At 43.3% G+C, this 17,432-nt stretch overlaps 2 protein-coding genes across 2 annotated transcripts; both read right to left on the bottom strand.

Moving 5' to 3' along the window:
* Window positions 1-14: 14 nt before the first annotated feature.
* Window positions 15-3,720, bottom strand: znf414 (zinc finger protein 414). Its single transcript, XM_070908949.1, has 5 exons — window positions 3,638-3,720; window positions 3,261-3,371; window positions 2,293-2,398; window positions 1,676-2,208; window positions 15-704 (listed from the first exon to the last, which is right to left on the bottom strand). Exons 1-5 carry the CDS (start codon window positions 3,687-3,689, stop codon window positions 541-543), a joined length of 966 nt encoding a protein of 321 aa, XP_070765050.1. The 5' UTR covers window positions 3,690-3,720; the 3' UTR covers window positions 15-540.
* A 2,269-nt stretch (window positions 3,721-5,989) lies between these two features.
* On the bottom strand, window positions 5,990-14,653 carry ankdd1a (ankyrin repeat and death domain containing 1A). The gene is made up of 15 exons (XM_070908607.1): window positions 14,620-14,653; window positions 13,553-13,656; window positions 13,240-13,338; window positions 12,919-13,017; window positions 12,719-12,823; window positions 11,919-12,017; window positions 10,741-10,839; window positions 9,187-9,285; window positions 8,968-9,066; window positions 8,690-8,788; window positions 8,294-8,392; window positions 7,799-7,894; window positions 7,035-7,179; window positions 6,431-6,562; window positions 5,990-6,126 (listed from the first exon to the last, which is right to left on the bottom strand). Exons 1-15 carry the CDS (start codon window positions 14,651-14,653, stop codon window positions 6,065-6,067), a joined length of 1,470 nt encoding a protein of 489 aa, XP_070764708.1. The 3' UTR covers window positions 5,990-6,064.
* Between the last annotated feature and the right edge of the window lie 2,779 nt (window positions 14,654-17,432).

The raw sequence follows: 17,432 nt of genomic DNA, 5'->3' as shown, positions 1-17,432 counted from the left end.
CAATAACAACCGTCTAGAGGAACACCAGACCGATCCTTTAATTGGTATGCTACAGAAGCCGAAAACAGTTCACATAAGTAAAGCATCTGCAAGAGAAGCTCACTGTACAATCCACATGCAGCAGATCCGACCCGTGTCCCATCTATAACAGCACTGTACAGTGCGTGATCTTCCATATCGGGCTGAAAGCTGCTGCTGCTGTAGCAGTTGCTATTGTCAATGTGAAAAACAAAGCTAATGCAGTGACTAAAAAAAAAAAAAAAAGTAATGACTTCATGAGGTCTTTGCCTGTCAATACCCAAATACTATAAGCTGAAGCTTCCACTACTTATCCTGGGATGACACTTCAGTTTCAGGCCAAAACATTCACCATACACTTATGATGTTGAGTCCGGGTTGACTTTCAAGGCTCAAACGGCATGAAGTAAAGTAGAAATAATTGAGAGACTACTTTGTGAAGTAGTGTGGGATCATGGGAGTTGTTGTCTTCCAGAAAACATCTTGTTCAGTAAAAGAGTCCTCCTGCTTCCACACTACGTGTTAAGTGGCAGAGCTCCCCGTGTCGTCTGCAGGTTTGTTAGCGCTGTGTTGAGTGTTGATGTGTTGAGTCATTTCCTTACGGTTGGTTGCCGTGTGGCCACACTGGACACATGTGTAGCGCCCTTTAGTGTGCTCCCAAAGGATGCGTCTGTTGCAGGCCATACCTAATGGATGAAAGGACAAATGGATGTCTGAACCAAAAGGAACTGCATCAATTTTATCTGACTTACCAACAGTGGGCGGGATTTTTTTGGTTCTTTCACAAACCGCTAATTTGTTACAGAAACTTTTCAGCTGAGATTTCAGATTTGAATACAATAATTCAACTCTGTAATGCGACAGCTGTGAAATTAAGTCTTCTAATTACGTAACAGACCATTTAAGATGGGAGCTACTCTAATAATTGGCTGTGCAGAAATAGCACCCAAACATTAGCTTGATTAACTATGAACTAAGACGAAACACTTGTGTGTTGGACAGATGGAACAACATCACCATTATTAGGCTCTTACTAGCTTTTACCTGCATCTCATGTAGAGAGACACACTGACAAAGATCAGTTAGGCCAATAACTAGTTATTTGTTGTGGCTGATAATATATTAATCTCACAAATGCAAAAATATGAAGTGAATATATATATATATATATATATATATATATATATATATATATATATATATATCACATCATCAATGTTTAGAGAGCCCTGGCCGTCTCTAGAATAAATAATACACTGAATTATTGTAAATTTGATTGGAACGTTTATTCTTCAATATGTAGACTAATCTGTCGCCCTTACCTCCTTATTGACGAGCGTTAGAATAATTTGACATACTATTGGACTCAAGCCCTGTGTCCTCTGTCAGGACAGGTATGGATGGTAGAGAGGAGGGTGGGCTGGTTGGTCTCAGCCTCAAAAACTACAACTCAAACGTTACGTATAACAAAGTGTTCACTTTTAGCTTGTAACATAAGCACGACGTAAGCATAACGAGCTCAGTACGGCTGTGTAACACGTCTGCTGAGGACAGGGAGTTGACTTGAGTAGAATCTAACTTCACTTTTGTACAGTGGGAGGAAGTAGCCACATCTGGCAGGTTGCAGGTGTGTGCTTTAGTGTGAGGAGAGGCTCACCTTGATTCTTCTTCCAAACAGCTGAGGACCCAGGAGGAGAGTGAGGGGCTGCTCCTGGAGCAGGGTGGACGGGTTCAGGAGACCTGGTCTGTGTCTGGTGCTGACCTTGGGCATCATGGAGGTCAGGAGCTACTGTTGGGTCCTCCAGGTTAAGAGTCGGAGACACATCAGAGGCTTTGTTCCAGAGCTGAGGCTGGGGAGCTCCCTCGGTGAGCTGCTGAGGAGCAAGCTGGGGTGGGGAGGTCTGCTGGGCAGACAAGAAGGGGGGGCCGAGGAAAGGGGGGTCACCAGAGTCTGGCTGAGGTACAGCAGCAGGGAAGGAACCGTCTGGGTTTGGGGTTTGAGAGGGTAGTTGCTGGGGTGCAGACACTGAGTCCATGGCCGTGGGGGTCATGTTTGGGTTGGTCACAGCAGCAGGCGGAGGGGGCATTGGCTCAGTCGGCTTTGTTTTCCCCCGCGGCACTTTGGAGCAGGTGTGCAGGTGAGTCAGGAGGCCGCGGTAGGATCGCAACTTTGTGCGACAGCTCTCGCACCTTCAGACAAAGAAGCAACGCTACGTTAGTGGAAACCTTCTCAGAGAGCGCGGGGCTGTTCCAATAAAAAAAAGGCCAACTCACAGGAAGAATATGTTGGGTTTGTGATGATGCCTCATGTGCTCCATCAGCTTCTGCATGTTGGGGAAGGAACCGCTGCAGCCCACACTGGAGCACAGCAAGACCTTGCCTGAGAGAGGACAGACAGTGTTCACTGCTGGTGTGATGTTCTTATCTCCAACCCAAATTACACCAAAACAAAACATCACAGCCAGATTGGACCTATATATACAGTGCTTAACAAATTTATTAGACCACCTGTCATAAAAACGAGAAAAACTTGTTTCAAACTAAAAATTGTATTGTTATTTATTAGGCAAATAACAAACTGGAACAACTAAATAGTCCTTATTCACATATATTAACCAAAAATCTTAATATTCTGTAAGACCTCCTTTGGCCCTGATAACAGCTTGCATTCTTGCAACCACAAAACAAATGTTTCTGTTCAGGAATGCAAGTAAATAACTGTGATTTGCTTTTTTGTAAAACAGTAAATTTGAGAATTCATGGATAACAACAATAATTATATTTTAGCATTAAAGATATCATTTTGATTAAGGAGCTTGGCTTGCACATACTGGTGGATTAACCATTACAGAGACATCAGCAATACTGTTCATTTAGGGCAGCGGTGGCAAACACCTCACACTGGGTGGTGGTCTAATACATTTTTTAAGCACTGTATATATATATATATTGCTCAGTTGCTCTCATAAGTTATACTTAGGAGTAAACCATGGGGCACTTTTTCAAAACACTGCAGTTTGACACAGGAGGTCGCACCAGTGTCTGGTTCAGCAGTGGTCGACTCTGTACAGTTACAGCAGGAAGAGAGTCACACTACACTACACTGCACTGCACTGCACTGCACTGCCTCGCACGGCTCTGCTTCCATCACAGTTGTGTTTGTAGTTAAAAAAAAAAAAAAAGTGTCCAGCCCAGAGACTCATGCACAGGCCACGCATGACTTCCCGAACCGGGGAGCTCACCGGGCAGAGACTGAGCTGAGATCTCATGGTCCTTGATGTGGCTTTCCAGCGCGCTCGCGTCTGTGTACACGCGCTTACAGCCGTGTAACGGACACGGTGTCCTCTTGTTTCCTGAAATGAAGAAACGAAACGTTACACGATGCCGTGAGCTGAACTAAGTCAGTCATGTGACAGCGCTGGTGCGAATAACGCCGGTAGCTTAGCGACAGAACTCGGGCCGGTTAGCGTCATGGATGTGTACGTCCACGGTTAGCATGCTAGCTGGCAGGGTAGGGTAGTCACGTAGCTAGCGAGTGTCGTTAAGCAAAACGGGATAAATAAATTAAAAAACGTAGCGAATGTGGCCTTTGTCTGCAATGTTTAGCTACACAACATACCTCCGTTTCCATTTTCAGCCGGCTGTGAGAGCGTGCTGCCCGAAGACATCATGGTGGCGTAGTACCGAGGCCAGTTGAGCTCAGCAGCGACGACGACAACAGAGGACCAGAAACGGACTACAAGAACCAGAATGCAATGCGACAATGCGAATGTATTTCCGGGTGTGTGTTTTTTTTTTTTTAGTATTTATTTAAACATTTCAAACTGACTGTTCTTGTCTTTTATCTTTTTTTTTTCCTGTTTTCACACAAATGGAAATACAGTTTGGTTTAGTTTAGATATTGAGCAAGGATACAATAAATTCAATGTTCCCCTCTGTCAGTCTTAGGCCTTCAGAGTGATGCTTTTGGAGCATGTGAGTGATGTGAACGTAATTCTTTTCCCGACCTTGTACTCGCAGGAGCCCAAATATCATGAGTGGTAACGATTGAGGGTCCTAACCATTTCCAGGACAACGGCACAATAACACCCTCTGACCAAAGCCCTTTCCCGGGGCCCCAAAAATCCCAGGTTCGGTGTTTCAGTTGTGGCCATGTCATGTAGAAGGGCCCTAATCTAAAGAGCTTTTTTTTTTCTTCTACTAATTATATATTACTCACATGGTGTATATTCCTAAATAAAGTGGTCTTTAATTGTATTAACACACAGAAAACCTCCATAACAGGTTGGCCTTATGTAATGTGTGTGATTTGGAATATTGTTGAGTTTTTGTTTTAAGATATTTGGCTGTATGTGAGAAGCCATAACTTCGTAACATAAGTCGTCAAACTGTCCACTCTACAGGATGTTTCCAGGACAAGTTACTTTGAATGAGTGCCTTTGAGTTATGTATCATCAAAGGCTGAAATACCATCAGTAGTAGGTCTTCAGGCAATTTCTGTTTAATGTCAGTGAATGTGGCTGATGGTCCAGAATTTGTAGGAGAAAATTGCAATGTGGACATTTGTTTTCAAAGCCGAGTTTTTATGGCTGCAATGAACATGTCATGTACATGGTTGCATTGAAAGTTTACACATGGAATTATACAAAATACATTTGCATTGGTGCAGGAAAAAAGTTAAGTTATTGCATTGATTTTCAAAAAAAGTAATCTTTACGTGATGATCATTTATCTCATGAGGGGTTCAAGGACCAGCGAGGAAATGTCCTCATGTCCCCGACTCATGCAAACACAACTTCTATTTATACTGTACCTACACATGTGATTTTGTAAACCGGAAATGATCATTCAACAAGGTGCATTCATGTTGAAATTCAGCATTACATTGGCATACCACAATACAGCACAGTGCTATAAAACCATTACATTTGTCATACAAATCATTACAAAATGTCATTACTTTGTGAAAGTAGGGAAGAGACCATATGTATTCACTTCATGCAAAACTATTGCCAATATGATATATTATATATTATAATATAATGCCAATATTTACACATGGCATTAAAATGTATCTTGAGTGACCCAAGTAGAAATAGAAATACATATACAGCCCTCCCAGAGCAAAACTGAGAAAACAGGAACGCATATGAAAGCATCCAATCCATGGGGCAGTATTAAAGCAGTACACACACACACACACACACACGTCTGATTCCTGGGCAAATCATTTCAAATGTGGGACTTTGTTTAGTGCATCATGCGTCCAGTGGATTCATAAACACGAACAAAGCAGAAACAAAGAAGACTTGCAAATACGCAGACACACATACAATTCCTTAACTTGTGTTCTTTTTATAATAAGCTGGGTTTTATTGTCTTCGTTCAGGTCATCCTTCCTGTTCCTTGTAACATTTTACACACCAGTGAAGGGATGCCCAGTTTAACCCAGTTACCTAGAGCAGAACATGGTTTCATCCTCCCAGTTCTCACCTGGTTCTCTGTCAAATGAATCGAGCGAATCATGTCACAGCTAAATGAAATTGTTGGAATGTGTGAGCGATCAGATGTCGGATGGGTTGTGTCTGGAACTTTAACCAACTGCAACACTATGAATGTCTACCAGGAGAGACTGTCTGAATATGTACCCTGTTATCACTGTATTTATCATGCCCCCCCCCCCTCTACCTTCAACTCAATGCAGCTTTAAAAGGAATTTGAGAAAGCATATTTAGCTGATGCTAAGAAAGCCCTTTGTGTACAGAGATACAGTGTAGCAGTGGTAGTGTCAGCAGGTGTTCACTGCAAAATAAATATTATATATATATTATATTTTCATGATACTTTTGCATTGTTGTTTACAAGCATCAAAACATATGGTCTGTGAACCAAATTCAGAACAACCACAGTATATACAGCGTGTGAATACGTAAACAGGTCATGCCGAGGACAATACAGAGCTTTTTCCGTGGGCTCAGTTCTGGGCATTTACAGTTGAATAGTTGGATTTGTTGCGTTGCCTTCTTGCAGTCTATCACAGCGTTGATCACATTGCAGAGCACATCTTGGGAGAGCTGGTCTCTGCGTTTGCCTTCTGCCGGATGCACTCTGATTAAAAACAGCAAGGAGACATCATGCACCTACGGCATCATCTCATTGCTACAGTCTCAATCAGCCTCGGCAGCAGTTGGTTTGAGAGCCTCGGGGAACTAGCTCCTCTAGTTACCCGTCTAGCTGTAATGGTACCGACTTGTGCCTGAGCAGCCACAGCTGTCGCACCGTCTAATACACAATATTGTACACTGTATCACAATACAGCTCTGCCCAACGTGACCTTGCAGGGGCTCCATATATCACTGATAGACAGTCATGCAAGAATACAAACACACAGTGCACAGTTTGACGGGCTCACCTGCCAAGTCTGTCCGTGAGATTTCCACCAGCCCCTCATAGAGGCCTTTGATCGGGTTCTCCCCCGCCACCACGACTCCATGAAGCCAGATTAACAGCATTCGGTGGCCATGCTCTTTGAAGCTTTTCATACCTGGAGGTTCAACTCAGGGTTATAACAACATCCCATTTTTTGAGAGACCACCTCAAAGTGTTTTAATAAAACAAAAAAATGTTCAACTCAGTTGCCACCAAACAATTGCACCGGTTGCACCTGGGCTGGAATCCGGGTACTTTTTGACATTTGACGCAAGTCACTGAGAGTGGCAGGCTGCCCCATTCAGAAAAGCTATAAACATTTTTCTTTGGACCTGGACAGACAACACGTTGTACCTTTGTTAGAAGCATACTGAGGTTTTAAAGTTAGACCAACCCAGTGGGCAGCTACAAGCACAAGAGCCCTCACTGGCTTCCCACTAACGAACACAGCCAACCAAGCCAAAGCTTCAATCAGTGTGTGCAATTTACAGAAAAGCCCATTGCATGATTTTATGTCATTCAAACAGACCTCTGTGCGGAGGTTTTTACAAGCAGTAGTATCTCATCTGTTGATAGACATAGCTCACCTGTCCACTGTTGTTCTATAGCTCGTATATGTGCATCGCTGAAGTCCCAGTGTTGAGCCAGGATCTTCCATTCCCCACGGCAGAGGTGCTTGGTGGCAAGGCTCCACAGGACCGAGCGGAGGTGCTGTGTCTCTGGCTGGTGGTCCTGTTTGAAGCTCAGAGGCCTTCCCACCCAGGGGTCCGGCTCACTGCCCATGTGATCCTGAAGCCAACAGGGGAAGCGGTTTTTCATACATAGTACATACATACTAATATTAACGCTGTCATTAGATGCAAATTAAGACAGTGTCAACAACCCAAAGGCCAAACAACAAATCCACATGGCTGTGGTTGGCAAAGCATGCAGCACTGAAGGCAACAGAGGAATCCTACAGCAGGACAAGCACGTTCAGTGACACCAACGAAATGTCACACATCCATCCTGATCTACAGCTAATAGTACAGTATGTGTCTCACGTCACTGCCAATCCATAATTCATTTAGAAAAAAACGAATGCGCCACTGAGCGCCACAAAATAGCAAGAAAGGAGCCCGCTGCGTTCTGCACTAAAAACCTTGTTGAGAAGGTCAGGTTGCTTGTTTTGTTTTTTTTCCCATTTGGAACTTTACAGTGAAAAATACAAATTACAAAAAGGCAATGAGCTCAGGATCAGCAAGTCGCCATTGGCTGATTACTGACCTGTCAATCGCACATCGAAAGGCAACGCCTTATTTGCGTATTTTGTGTCATTCTGTTATTTCAGGTGCAACGAGGACAAACTCACCTTCTCCCATTTATAAAATCGGTCAGCTTTGACGATCATGTCAACCAGGATGACGTGGTTTCCTCTCGCTGCCACCTCCAGACACGTTTTCCCCTGCTGTCCTCACAGTCAGTAAAACACAGGGAATATTTATTGTTATCAGTCGATCAATTCAGATGTATAACAGTTGATAAACCCAAAGGAACGCAAACAGCTGTGGACAGTAACTAAGTTTGCTGAAGTACTGTATTTAAGTACAATTATGAAGTGCTCGTACTTTACTTAAGTATTTCCATCTTATGCTACTTTACACTTTTACTCACACTTGTGAGGGAAGTATTGCACTACATTTGTCTGACAGCTAGAGTTACGAGTTGTATGTGGGCTTTTACTTGTAATTGACTGTTTTCACTAGAGTAAAGGATCTGAGTACTTCTTCATATATAATGAAAAGTAGAAAAACTAGAGGGACAAACGCGGGGCACATCGTGACATGTGAAAGGTGCTGTATGGTACCTTGTCGGTCAGATTGAGGTTGACGCCGGAGATCAGCATCATCTCAGCTGTGTCCTGCCAGCCATGCTCCGCTGCTACGTGCAAAGCAGTCTGTTGTCTCTGTGAAGCGCATGGCAGAAATCTGTTGTTCTGTATGTACAGTGCAATATTAGCTGAGAGCCATCACCGTGGCACTGCGAGTTGTGTTCGTTTCAGCATGTGGCATTCTTAGCTTTATTTAAATGAAGGTCTGAGGGGCTGCAGAAAGGGCCAGGAGAAGATACATAAGGACTTTTTTCAACTGTGACTCATGCAAAGCTGCTCTAGTGGAGCCTCAGAATAAAAACATGGGGCTGAAATGAGCATCATACGGGACCTTTAATGTGTACCGGGGCGGCTGTAGAGGCTTGTACTCACACTGTCAATGAGGTCCAGGTCACAGTCAGCATCTATGAGCAGCCGTACCACCTCTGTGTAATTGTTGAACACAGCTAGGTGGAGCGGTGTGTTGTGTTGCTGTTTCAAACACAAAGAACAATGTTTGGGGTTGTCACGAGTGCGACAATCTTGTCCTTTTCAACCCAAAAAGAGGTTCGTGTGTAAATGTATTCTTCCACACGGCATTTAGTGTGTTGAAAATGTGAAGTAAAAACAGGGGGAAAAGCACGTCAGCTGCGGGAGCTGACATCACTTACATTGTCGACAGCATCTATGTTGATTCTTGCCTCCAGCAGCAGACTGGCCTCTCTGTCAAAGCCATGCTGGGCCACGTAATGGAGAGCATTCATGTTCTTCTGCAAGACGCAAGAAAACCAGGGTTTGAAACTCTGTCAAAAGACCAAAGAATGTTTTTTGGTTTTTTTTTAAATCTCTTGTGTTTATTGCAAACGATTTATGAATTTAAATGGCCGTACATTTGTTTGTGCGTTGACGTTACAGCCAGACTCCAGCAGCAGTTTGACACAGTCATAGTGACCTCCATCAGCTGTCAGGTGCAACGCTGTGAGACCATCCTGAAAACAGGCACCAGGCAACATTTCAGTCAGGAACAACAGTCAAACGAGTCAGATCAGCTTATAGATATTGACAAATGGCAAATGGTCATCACTTAATGTAGCGCTTTTCAAGCGTATCAGTTACCAAAGCACATTCACACGCCGATGGAGACCGAGGACATTTCGACATGTGGACATCTTAAAATAGCTTATTTTGTCCAGCCGACAGGCAGAACAGAAGGCCAGTTCATAATGACATGAACCAGAGAGAGAGGGAACCAGCAAGTGCGTTATTTTTACTTGATTCATTATTTAAACAGGCATTTGGACTATGGACTCTGGACTATGAAACTATTACTTAAATTTTTTTGTTTGATTTTTTTACACAGAAAATAATATTGAATATTAAGCTGGGATTTTTGAATACTGGGTGACACAAACAGCACTACATTAATAAGGCGTAGTGACTTTTTCACAACCTCTGTTATGATTTGGCTCTCCATAAATAAAAATGAACTGACCAAGTGTTAAACAGAAGTATCCGGTTTTTAGCCACTGAACTTAAACATGACACATCTCATCAAATTTTTAAGCAAGATTACTTTTTATTTCATTTTTTTTACAATTTCAAAATAATAGAGAAAAGGGGAAAAAGGCCCTGTGCAAAAGTTTGGGAAACCTTTTGGATTATTCTTTGTTACCTTTGACAACAATAATTACCTAGACCCAGACCCTGGTGATTTACTCCTTAGGCAACTTTAATGAGTCAGGTGAATTTAATGCCAGAGCTGAACTATATATTCTATATATATAGTTGCTGTTCTTGTCTGGTGTTAGCAACCATGGGTTCCTCTAAACAGTTGTCCAAGGATGTCAGAATCAAGATAGTTCGCTTCCACCAGCAAGGAGAAGGCTACAGTAAACTCTCTCAGTGTTTTCAAACTCCCTATTTCCACTGTCAGGAACATTATCAGAAAATGGACGATTACTGGAACAGTTGAAGTCAAGGCTTCAGATCTGGAAGACCAAGAAAACTATCAGATAGAGTGGCCCGAGGCCTGGTGAGAAATGCTCAGAAAAACCCACACATCACTGCGAAAGAGCTGCGAAAAGGAGTAGCAGATGCAGGTGTAGTTGTTCACAGGACAACAATACAACGCACTTCAAAACAACAAAGACCTGCATGGCAGAGTTGCAAGAAAAAAGCCTTTCTTACGAGCCTTTTGGAACAATGTGCTATTGTTTATGCATTTTATTTCTGTGCTCTCTCTTTATTTCTGAGTGTATTTGATGGAGCAACTGCAATTTACAGTAAACGAGGTACGACTGTGACGAGCACAACTGAAAATGCTTCCGTAAAATTGAAAAGTAACGGGGAGAAAATGCAAACAGGCCACCAATTATGCACCACAATCCCTCTAATTACACTTTTTTTAAAAGAATTAGGCCTCTAAGTATGCGGCGTCCACTCACTATATTCCTCTCATCGAGGTCGACTCCAGTCTCCACCATCTTCTGCAGGACCTCTGTGTGCCCACGCTTGGCTGCAAGATGCATGACTGTGTTCTCTTCCTGCAGTCCAGACATAACACAACTCTGAGACAACTTCCTCCACATACAGCACACTAACACGTGTCAAGAGGGGCTCTTAACCCCTCACAGTCGACTGTTTCTTTACGCATCGACCTCCTCAATGTGTTGGCTTCCATTCGTTTCCAGTCGTCGCATAAACCAGGGAGGCCCAGAGCCTTTTATGTCTGCGGTCAGATGAGGTACTGGTAATCTGGTACAGAGCGCTGCAGGAATGAGCCTACCCTAAAACCCGGTAATGAGTCAGCATTTTCACACTTCCGGTTCCCTCGAAGTCAATGGGGTTTTTTTTTTTTTAGTGAAGATTATCTTGTGAGTATCATAAACTTTTGTTTGTCACAGAGTTTATTTTCTGCAATACTCCAAAATCCAATGGAAAAGTCCCACTGGCTTCTTGTCGAGGGAACCAGGGGCGATGCTAACTTCCAGGTTGGCCTACAAAGATACATCATCCCTGCAACACTCTATTCTTACAATACTTTTCACATCATACATACATATATATATATATGTATGTAACCATTCATCAATTATAGAGAAATATAAACCCTGAGTATTTTTAGCTCCTCCTAGGTTTTATTCTGCACTTTTTTGCCTGTGGGGTCAGTCAACACATCGAGGATTTGGGCCTCTACTGTTTTTCATTGTCGCATTAAAAGGTGACATTATGAAACAAAAAGTGATGTTCTGAAAATAAAATGTCTATAATGCTTTTCCTTGACATCGATGGAAAACGTCAAGAGGCCAAGGAAAGATGTGACGGAGAATTCATCAGGACAGTCCGACTGCACCGACACTAGGCTACGTCATTATGTGACTGGGGGGGGGGGGGGGGGGTGTTAGTGACGTGGGTCTGCCGTGGTTCTTGTCTGCCAGTCATCCAGAGACTTTTCTAGTCTCTGTAATATGAAAATGAGTGATGAAATGACAATTCATTCGCGTTTGTGTAAAGACGGCTTAAACACTCTGGAATGACGGATGCATTTTAATTCACATTAGCTTGGCCAAGGTGTGGCATTTCAGCTGTGTGTGTGTGTGTGTGTGTGTGTGTGTCTGACTACCTTGTCCTTCAAACCATGTGTGCAACCCATTCCAATCAGAAACTCCACCACTTCGATTTGTCCGTGTTCAGCAGCCAGGTGCAGAGCCGTCTTCCCTGACTGGTCAGAGAGAGACATCAGCAGGTTACACACAGGTGCTACTGTTCCTATACTGTGTTCAAGAAAAGGGCCTTGTTCCATTCACCTTCACCTATTCTGATAACAAACCGCAAAATGTTTGTTATAGTTAAGACATGGAAAGAAACAAGAGGATTTAGACGCTTAAAGGACCTATTATGCATCCATAAATTGTGATTCAGTTTCACCAAAATCAGTGAATAAAGTTGTGTGTTTTCGTACAGTAATCAGTGAGGCCCAGCTCCAGCAGCATCTATCGATTTTTCCAACCCACTTCCTGTCTCATTTCTGGTCTGACAAAGTAAGTTCATCACATTCAGTGCCCCATATCTCTATTTTCCAAGCTAAGTCACTGTTGCTGTCATATGCCATCAAGCACAGAGGCAAGTGGATGAAGCTGGCCAGTCAGAAGAAAGTGGGCTTTTAGGGAGGGGGGGGGGGGCCCTTAAAGAGACAGGAGCTCAAACGGCTTGTTTCAGACAAGAGGGTGAACTGCGGGGTTGCATGAAGGGCCAGAATGAGATGAATAAGGACTTTTTTGTGAACTGTGAATCATGCACAGCTGCTCTAGTGGAGTCCCAGATTAAAAATATAGAGCTGGAAATGAGCATCATATGGGACCTTTAAGTTACAGTTCTTTTCACTTGGTGAAGAATTCAAAATGGTGTCAAGCAAGGAGTCACCTTGTCAACTCTGTCGAGACAGATGTCTTCCAGGTCCTCCATGATGAACTCCAATACAGCGATGTGGCCTCGCTGAGCAGCACAGTGCAGCATACTCAGACCATCCTAACACACACACACACACACACACTCAAGACTGTGAGATATCAATCAGAATATGACCTCACAGTTTGTAATGATGACGAAAAGAAGAAGCTTACCTTGTTTTCACAGTTGAGCGTCGCTCCACAGGACACCAGGATCTGCAGGATTTTAAGGTGACCAAACCAGGACGCCAGAAGCAAAGCATTCATGCCAAACTGTGGACAAACATTTACAACTGCAGTATGAAGTATGAAGTAGTAAAGTAGTACTTAAAGTCTCCTTACTGGCCTTGGTCTGTCTTTGTCCTACTGTGGTGGTTTTAAGTGCCTAAAGTGGCAGCAGGCTCAGTATATATATAAATATATATATATATATATATATATATATATATATGCACAGCCTAAGCTTTCATGAACTGGCCATGGGTGTGTACATACGGTGTCCCTCTCGTCGACTTCAGTGTCATGGTCCAGTAGGAGACGGAGAGCCTGTTCATTCCCAGCTCCTGCTGCCCAGTGCAGAGCTTTCCGGTCGATCTGCACAGAGACAGACAGACAGACAGACAGACAGGCAGGTGCACACACGGCTGAATTAGGCCAACATCCTGAAATACTGACTGTCCGCAAATGAGCAGTGATGACCTCCCGAGCCTTTTATTTATTATGGAAAGAAAAAAAGAAAAAAAAAAAGAGAAGAGACCCATTGAATTTGAAAGCAAGCGGCTGGTAAGGTCCTGGAAAGTGTGCTTACTTTATTCTTGGCCTGGACATCCACGCCCTTTTTGATCAGCTCCTGCATTTTCTCCGTGTTGTTCCTCTTCGCAGCATCGTGGAATTCCTTCTCTGACCACAGCACTGTCAGGGACGATGGACAAGGAGGGTTTTCAAAGTCTGTTGCAAGTCTGCATGCCAGTGAAAAGCAACAACAGAAGTGGATTTGCACTGCATTCTATTCCTTAAGACTAGGGGCCTTAACCCTACACATTATTGGCCGTGGAGCTGCAAAGGGTTACTCGATTATTCGATCGAAAGAAAAATGAGTTGCCAACTATTTTGATTATCGATAAATCATTTTATGGCCGTAAATGAAGAGTCTTGGGGGGGGGGTTAGGCTGTTGGTCGGACAAAAAAGAAGCAATTTGAAGAAGTCACTTTGGGCCTCTGGGAAATCGCCATGAGCCTTTCTTGACATTTTACAGCCTAAACGATTAATCGTGACAAATAATCGAATAATCGATAATGAAAACAACCCTAATTGGCCGCAGCGTTATTGAGTAGCACAGTCGTGTAAGCCACCACGCTTGGTGTCCAGTTCTTGATAATTCGGCACCACAAGCCCCGCAGGTGGTGACTTTCCCGAACCCCCCCCCCCACCCCGGCCCCACCCCCCGCGTGTCCACAGACACGCACGACGTGACCAACACCGTTAGTGTCCGACAGGCGCGCGCTTTAATGCATCGACGACGTTTCCTGGCAAGTCGCGTTCCCCGCGGAGAAAACTTCACCGAACATGTGGAAATGCTAAGTCACGTCTGGCAGTCTTTACGTACTGTACTAAACGGACAGTATTTTCAGTTTTCATTTTTCTTTTTTTGTAGGTTACACAAAAAAAAAAACGTAACACACGCTACACTGAGTGACGTCCTGCTGAAAACACGGCGGGTCTCGTTCTTTGAACCGTAAAGAAATGCCGCCTAAACGCGTGTGAGGGCGAGGGACAGCCTCGTCCCCTCTGCGGTGGACGTGGACGTCCTGCCGCTCGACGGACGACACGGTCGCTCAGCCCTCACCGGCCAGCGAGCGTTGACGTTCACTCACAGGTATCGTCCTCCGACGCCAGGTCGTCCTCCATCTTTGCGGTGCGTTTCAGAGGCGCCCCCGGCCCCCCTTCCTCCCCCCCCTCCTCTGCTGTCGCCTCTCTAATCGTCGTCCTGAGACGCAGATGAAAAGGAGGCTGGGCGCTGTGCGATACAGGTTTGTCAAGTCGCACGGAATGAAATGACAGCAACGGCTTCCGTCCGCGACCTTCAAAATAAAACGAACAGCTTTTACAGTCGAGTTTTCAAGAAGTTGAAACATCCTTTTTGAGCACTGGAGGAGGGGCACACGTGAGAATGCTTTTCACTGACTACAGCTCACCATTCATCACCATTGTTGCCCTCCAAGACATCAAGCTCAGAGACCGGGGGCCTCATTGATATTATTATATTTACAGATTCCGTTGCTACTCACAAACCTTCAGAATCTACTTAAGCAAGAAAATGTTCAGACCTATAAAACTGTAGACGCTCTTCTCATCATAAATATGTACCTGCCCCCATTCATGCAGCTTTATTGTGCGCAGCCACCTTTCAACCATAGATGAGGCCCCTGGATCTCAACACCGCCAAGACCCCAAGCAGTACGGATAGGGACCACCATTCCAAATGAGGCTTAGGCTGTAAATGTTGTGGTGGGTCTTAATTTATGCTACATACTTGTCCCTATACAAATAAACACTCAATAATGACCTGACTCTGGATACAGGCGCCCCTTCAGGACTGGGTGCTCTCCCATACTCCCAGTTCACGTGGTCTCTAACTGCTTACAACCTGCACAAATCACAGTATATATTTAGTTTGCTACCATTTACAGGCTGTTTTCCCACTGCGGTATTTTATGTCTTAGATTCTAATTATATTTTAATTTTCCCCCCTTTTCTTTTATTCTTATTAAAACATATTCGTATGAGCACTGTTGGAATGGAGCCTTACAACTGAGAACTTACAACCAACAGCCCAAAATCCAAAGGTATTCAGTTGAAATTGATATAAATCACAGAAAAGCAAATCCTCATAAAATGTTGTTTCAGTAGGCTACTAAAATTAAATAAATGAAATTTGTAGTGGGCAGACAAAAATCAAGTTTTGAAAAAAGATCTTTGTAAAAGACAAGAAAAGATAAAACCGTTAACACCACCCACACAGGGAAGGAATAACAAAGTAAATAAGAATATATGTAACAAATAAATACATCTTTGAGCTGCATTTGAGGGGTACAGCTGCATTAAAGACACAAAACATCAGGTAGTTTCCCTTTGTTTATTTGGGCATTAGCAAATCTTATCAAAGAGTACAACATTAATCTAATGTAATGTTAGAAAATATTCTTGCATACTCTAAATGGCATGGCAAAAACTACCATCACAACTTTGAACAAAGCGTCGGACAAAAACTGGGGGAATTCTTCCGAGTTCATGATTCAAATTGCAAGGAACACACACACACACATATCCCTCACAACAAAAAAAAACCACATGAATGTCAAATTGAATTGCGAGAGGGGTTAGTGAGAGCCAGAAGGGCTGCTACACGCTCTTCGTTCTGTGCTATGTACAATATCAGTATGAAAAACACGTTATCAATAACAGAACTGTAATCCATCCATGTGGAGTGGCAGTTCTTCACTTTACACACGACTCATCACATGATTAGTCTGAAAAGATTCATTTTAGAAAACTCCTGAGCTACGTTGGCACATCTTTCCTCATCAACGATAAACAGCATATGCTGTGGTAAGAATAATTAAGTATGTACAATATATATTCCCTCATGTAAACTGCCAGCAAAAACAAGGCATCTGAAAGAGAAAAAAAAAATAAAGTAAACTATCAAAACTGTTGTTTAATTTGGTATTAACCATTTTTTTAGTACTTTTTTTTCGTATGCTCTCAACGTATTGCTTTGTCATTATTGTTTCAGAAATTAACTTTCAAGTGATTGTTCTTGAAACTGTCCAGTATTTCGTATAAACGCAAAGAAATAAACAATACAGAGCATGAAGCATTACTTTCAGCTGCAGAGAAAATTAAACTAGAAATAATTGCACTTAGTTAATTGTGAGCGAACAGCTGCATGTGCTGCGTAACTATCAAAAATGGGAGACTTCAGTCCGTCAATTGACCGTTTGCTAAACCCTGACCCTCCTTAGCTAATGTCACTACACCTGTCAGGCTTTCCATTCTCGCACAGCACATAATGCAGTTTACATAACCGTGTGAAAATGTATCAGTCTGGGGGGGAAAAAAAAGATAAATTGAAATTCTTAAGTCATTCTTGAACCAGTGGGTCTTTCAGGCAGAAGGAGACAAAAGCAGCTTGTCTTTTCTGGCCGCCAACCGCCAACCAGATTTTATTGGCTAGCTAAACAGGCTAATGCTAGGTCCATGGATTGATTAAAAAAAAAAAAAAAAAAAAACCCCGCTGTCTTCATTCAAACATTTGAACATTACAAGGGAAAAGGCTTTAGGAATGTATTTGGCGAACGGAAACACTGTCTCTGGGTAAGGTTGGCTGGGGTTGCCAGAGCCGCTAACGTTAGCCTAAATTCTGATAGCATCCAGGACCGGCCTCCACACAGTGGGCAAATAGTACAGTAGATGCGCTAGTGGTGAATGGGGGCTTTTTTTTTTTGGTAACCTGTTAACTGTACAGGCTGATGTGGTTAGATAGCGATAGGCTACTTGAAAGGCCTTGGAAGTAATTCTCGGTTACGCTCAAACTCTTTGCACACCGAATATCACGTTTAACTTCAGCCTCATGCAAACTGTACAGTATGTGGGGAAATCCAAAGCTTGACAAGCCTGCTGTGCC

Source organism: Enoplosus armatus, chromosome 1 (assembly GCF_043641665.1).
Source record: "Enoplosus armatus isolate fEnoArm2 chromosome 1, fEnoArm2.hap1, whole genome shotgun sequence".
Lineage (NCBI taxonomy): Eukaryota > Metazoa > Chordata > Actinopteri > Centrarchiformes > Enoplosidae > Enoplosus > Enoplosus armatus.
This window is presented reverse-complemented; position numbering and strand designations above follow the sequence as displayed.

Excerpts from the sequence above, each read along its gene's own strand:
- znf414 (XM_070908949.1), bottom strand. The coding sequence starts at position 3,689 with ATGATGTCTTCGGGCAGCACGCTCTCACAGCCGGCTGAAAATGGAAAC. Across the intron at positions 3,372-3,637 it reads GGCTGAAAATGGAAACGGAG|GAAACAAGAGGACACCGTGT; the intron begins GTATGTTGTGTA and ends TCTTCATTTCAG. Across the intron at positions 705-1,675 it reads TGTTTGGAAGAAGAATCAAG|GTATGGCCTGCAACAGACGC; the intron begins GTGAGCCTCTCC and ends TTCATCCATTAG.
- ankdd1a (XM_070908607.1), bottom strand. The coding sequence starts at position 14,653 with ATGGAGGACGACCTGGCGTCGGAGGACGATACCT. Across the intron at positions 8,789-8,967 it reads ACATAGATGCTGTCGACAAT|CAACACAACACACCGCTCCA; the intron begins GTAAGTGATGTC and ends TGTTTGAAACAG. Across the intron at positions 7,895-8,293 it reads ACCTCAATCTGACCGACAAG|CAGGGGAAAACGTGTCTGGA; the intron begins GTACCATACAGC and ends CTGTGAGGACAG.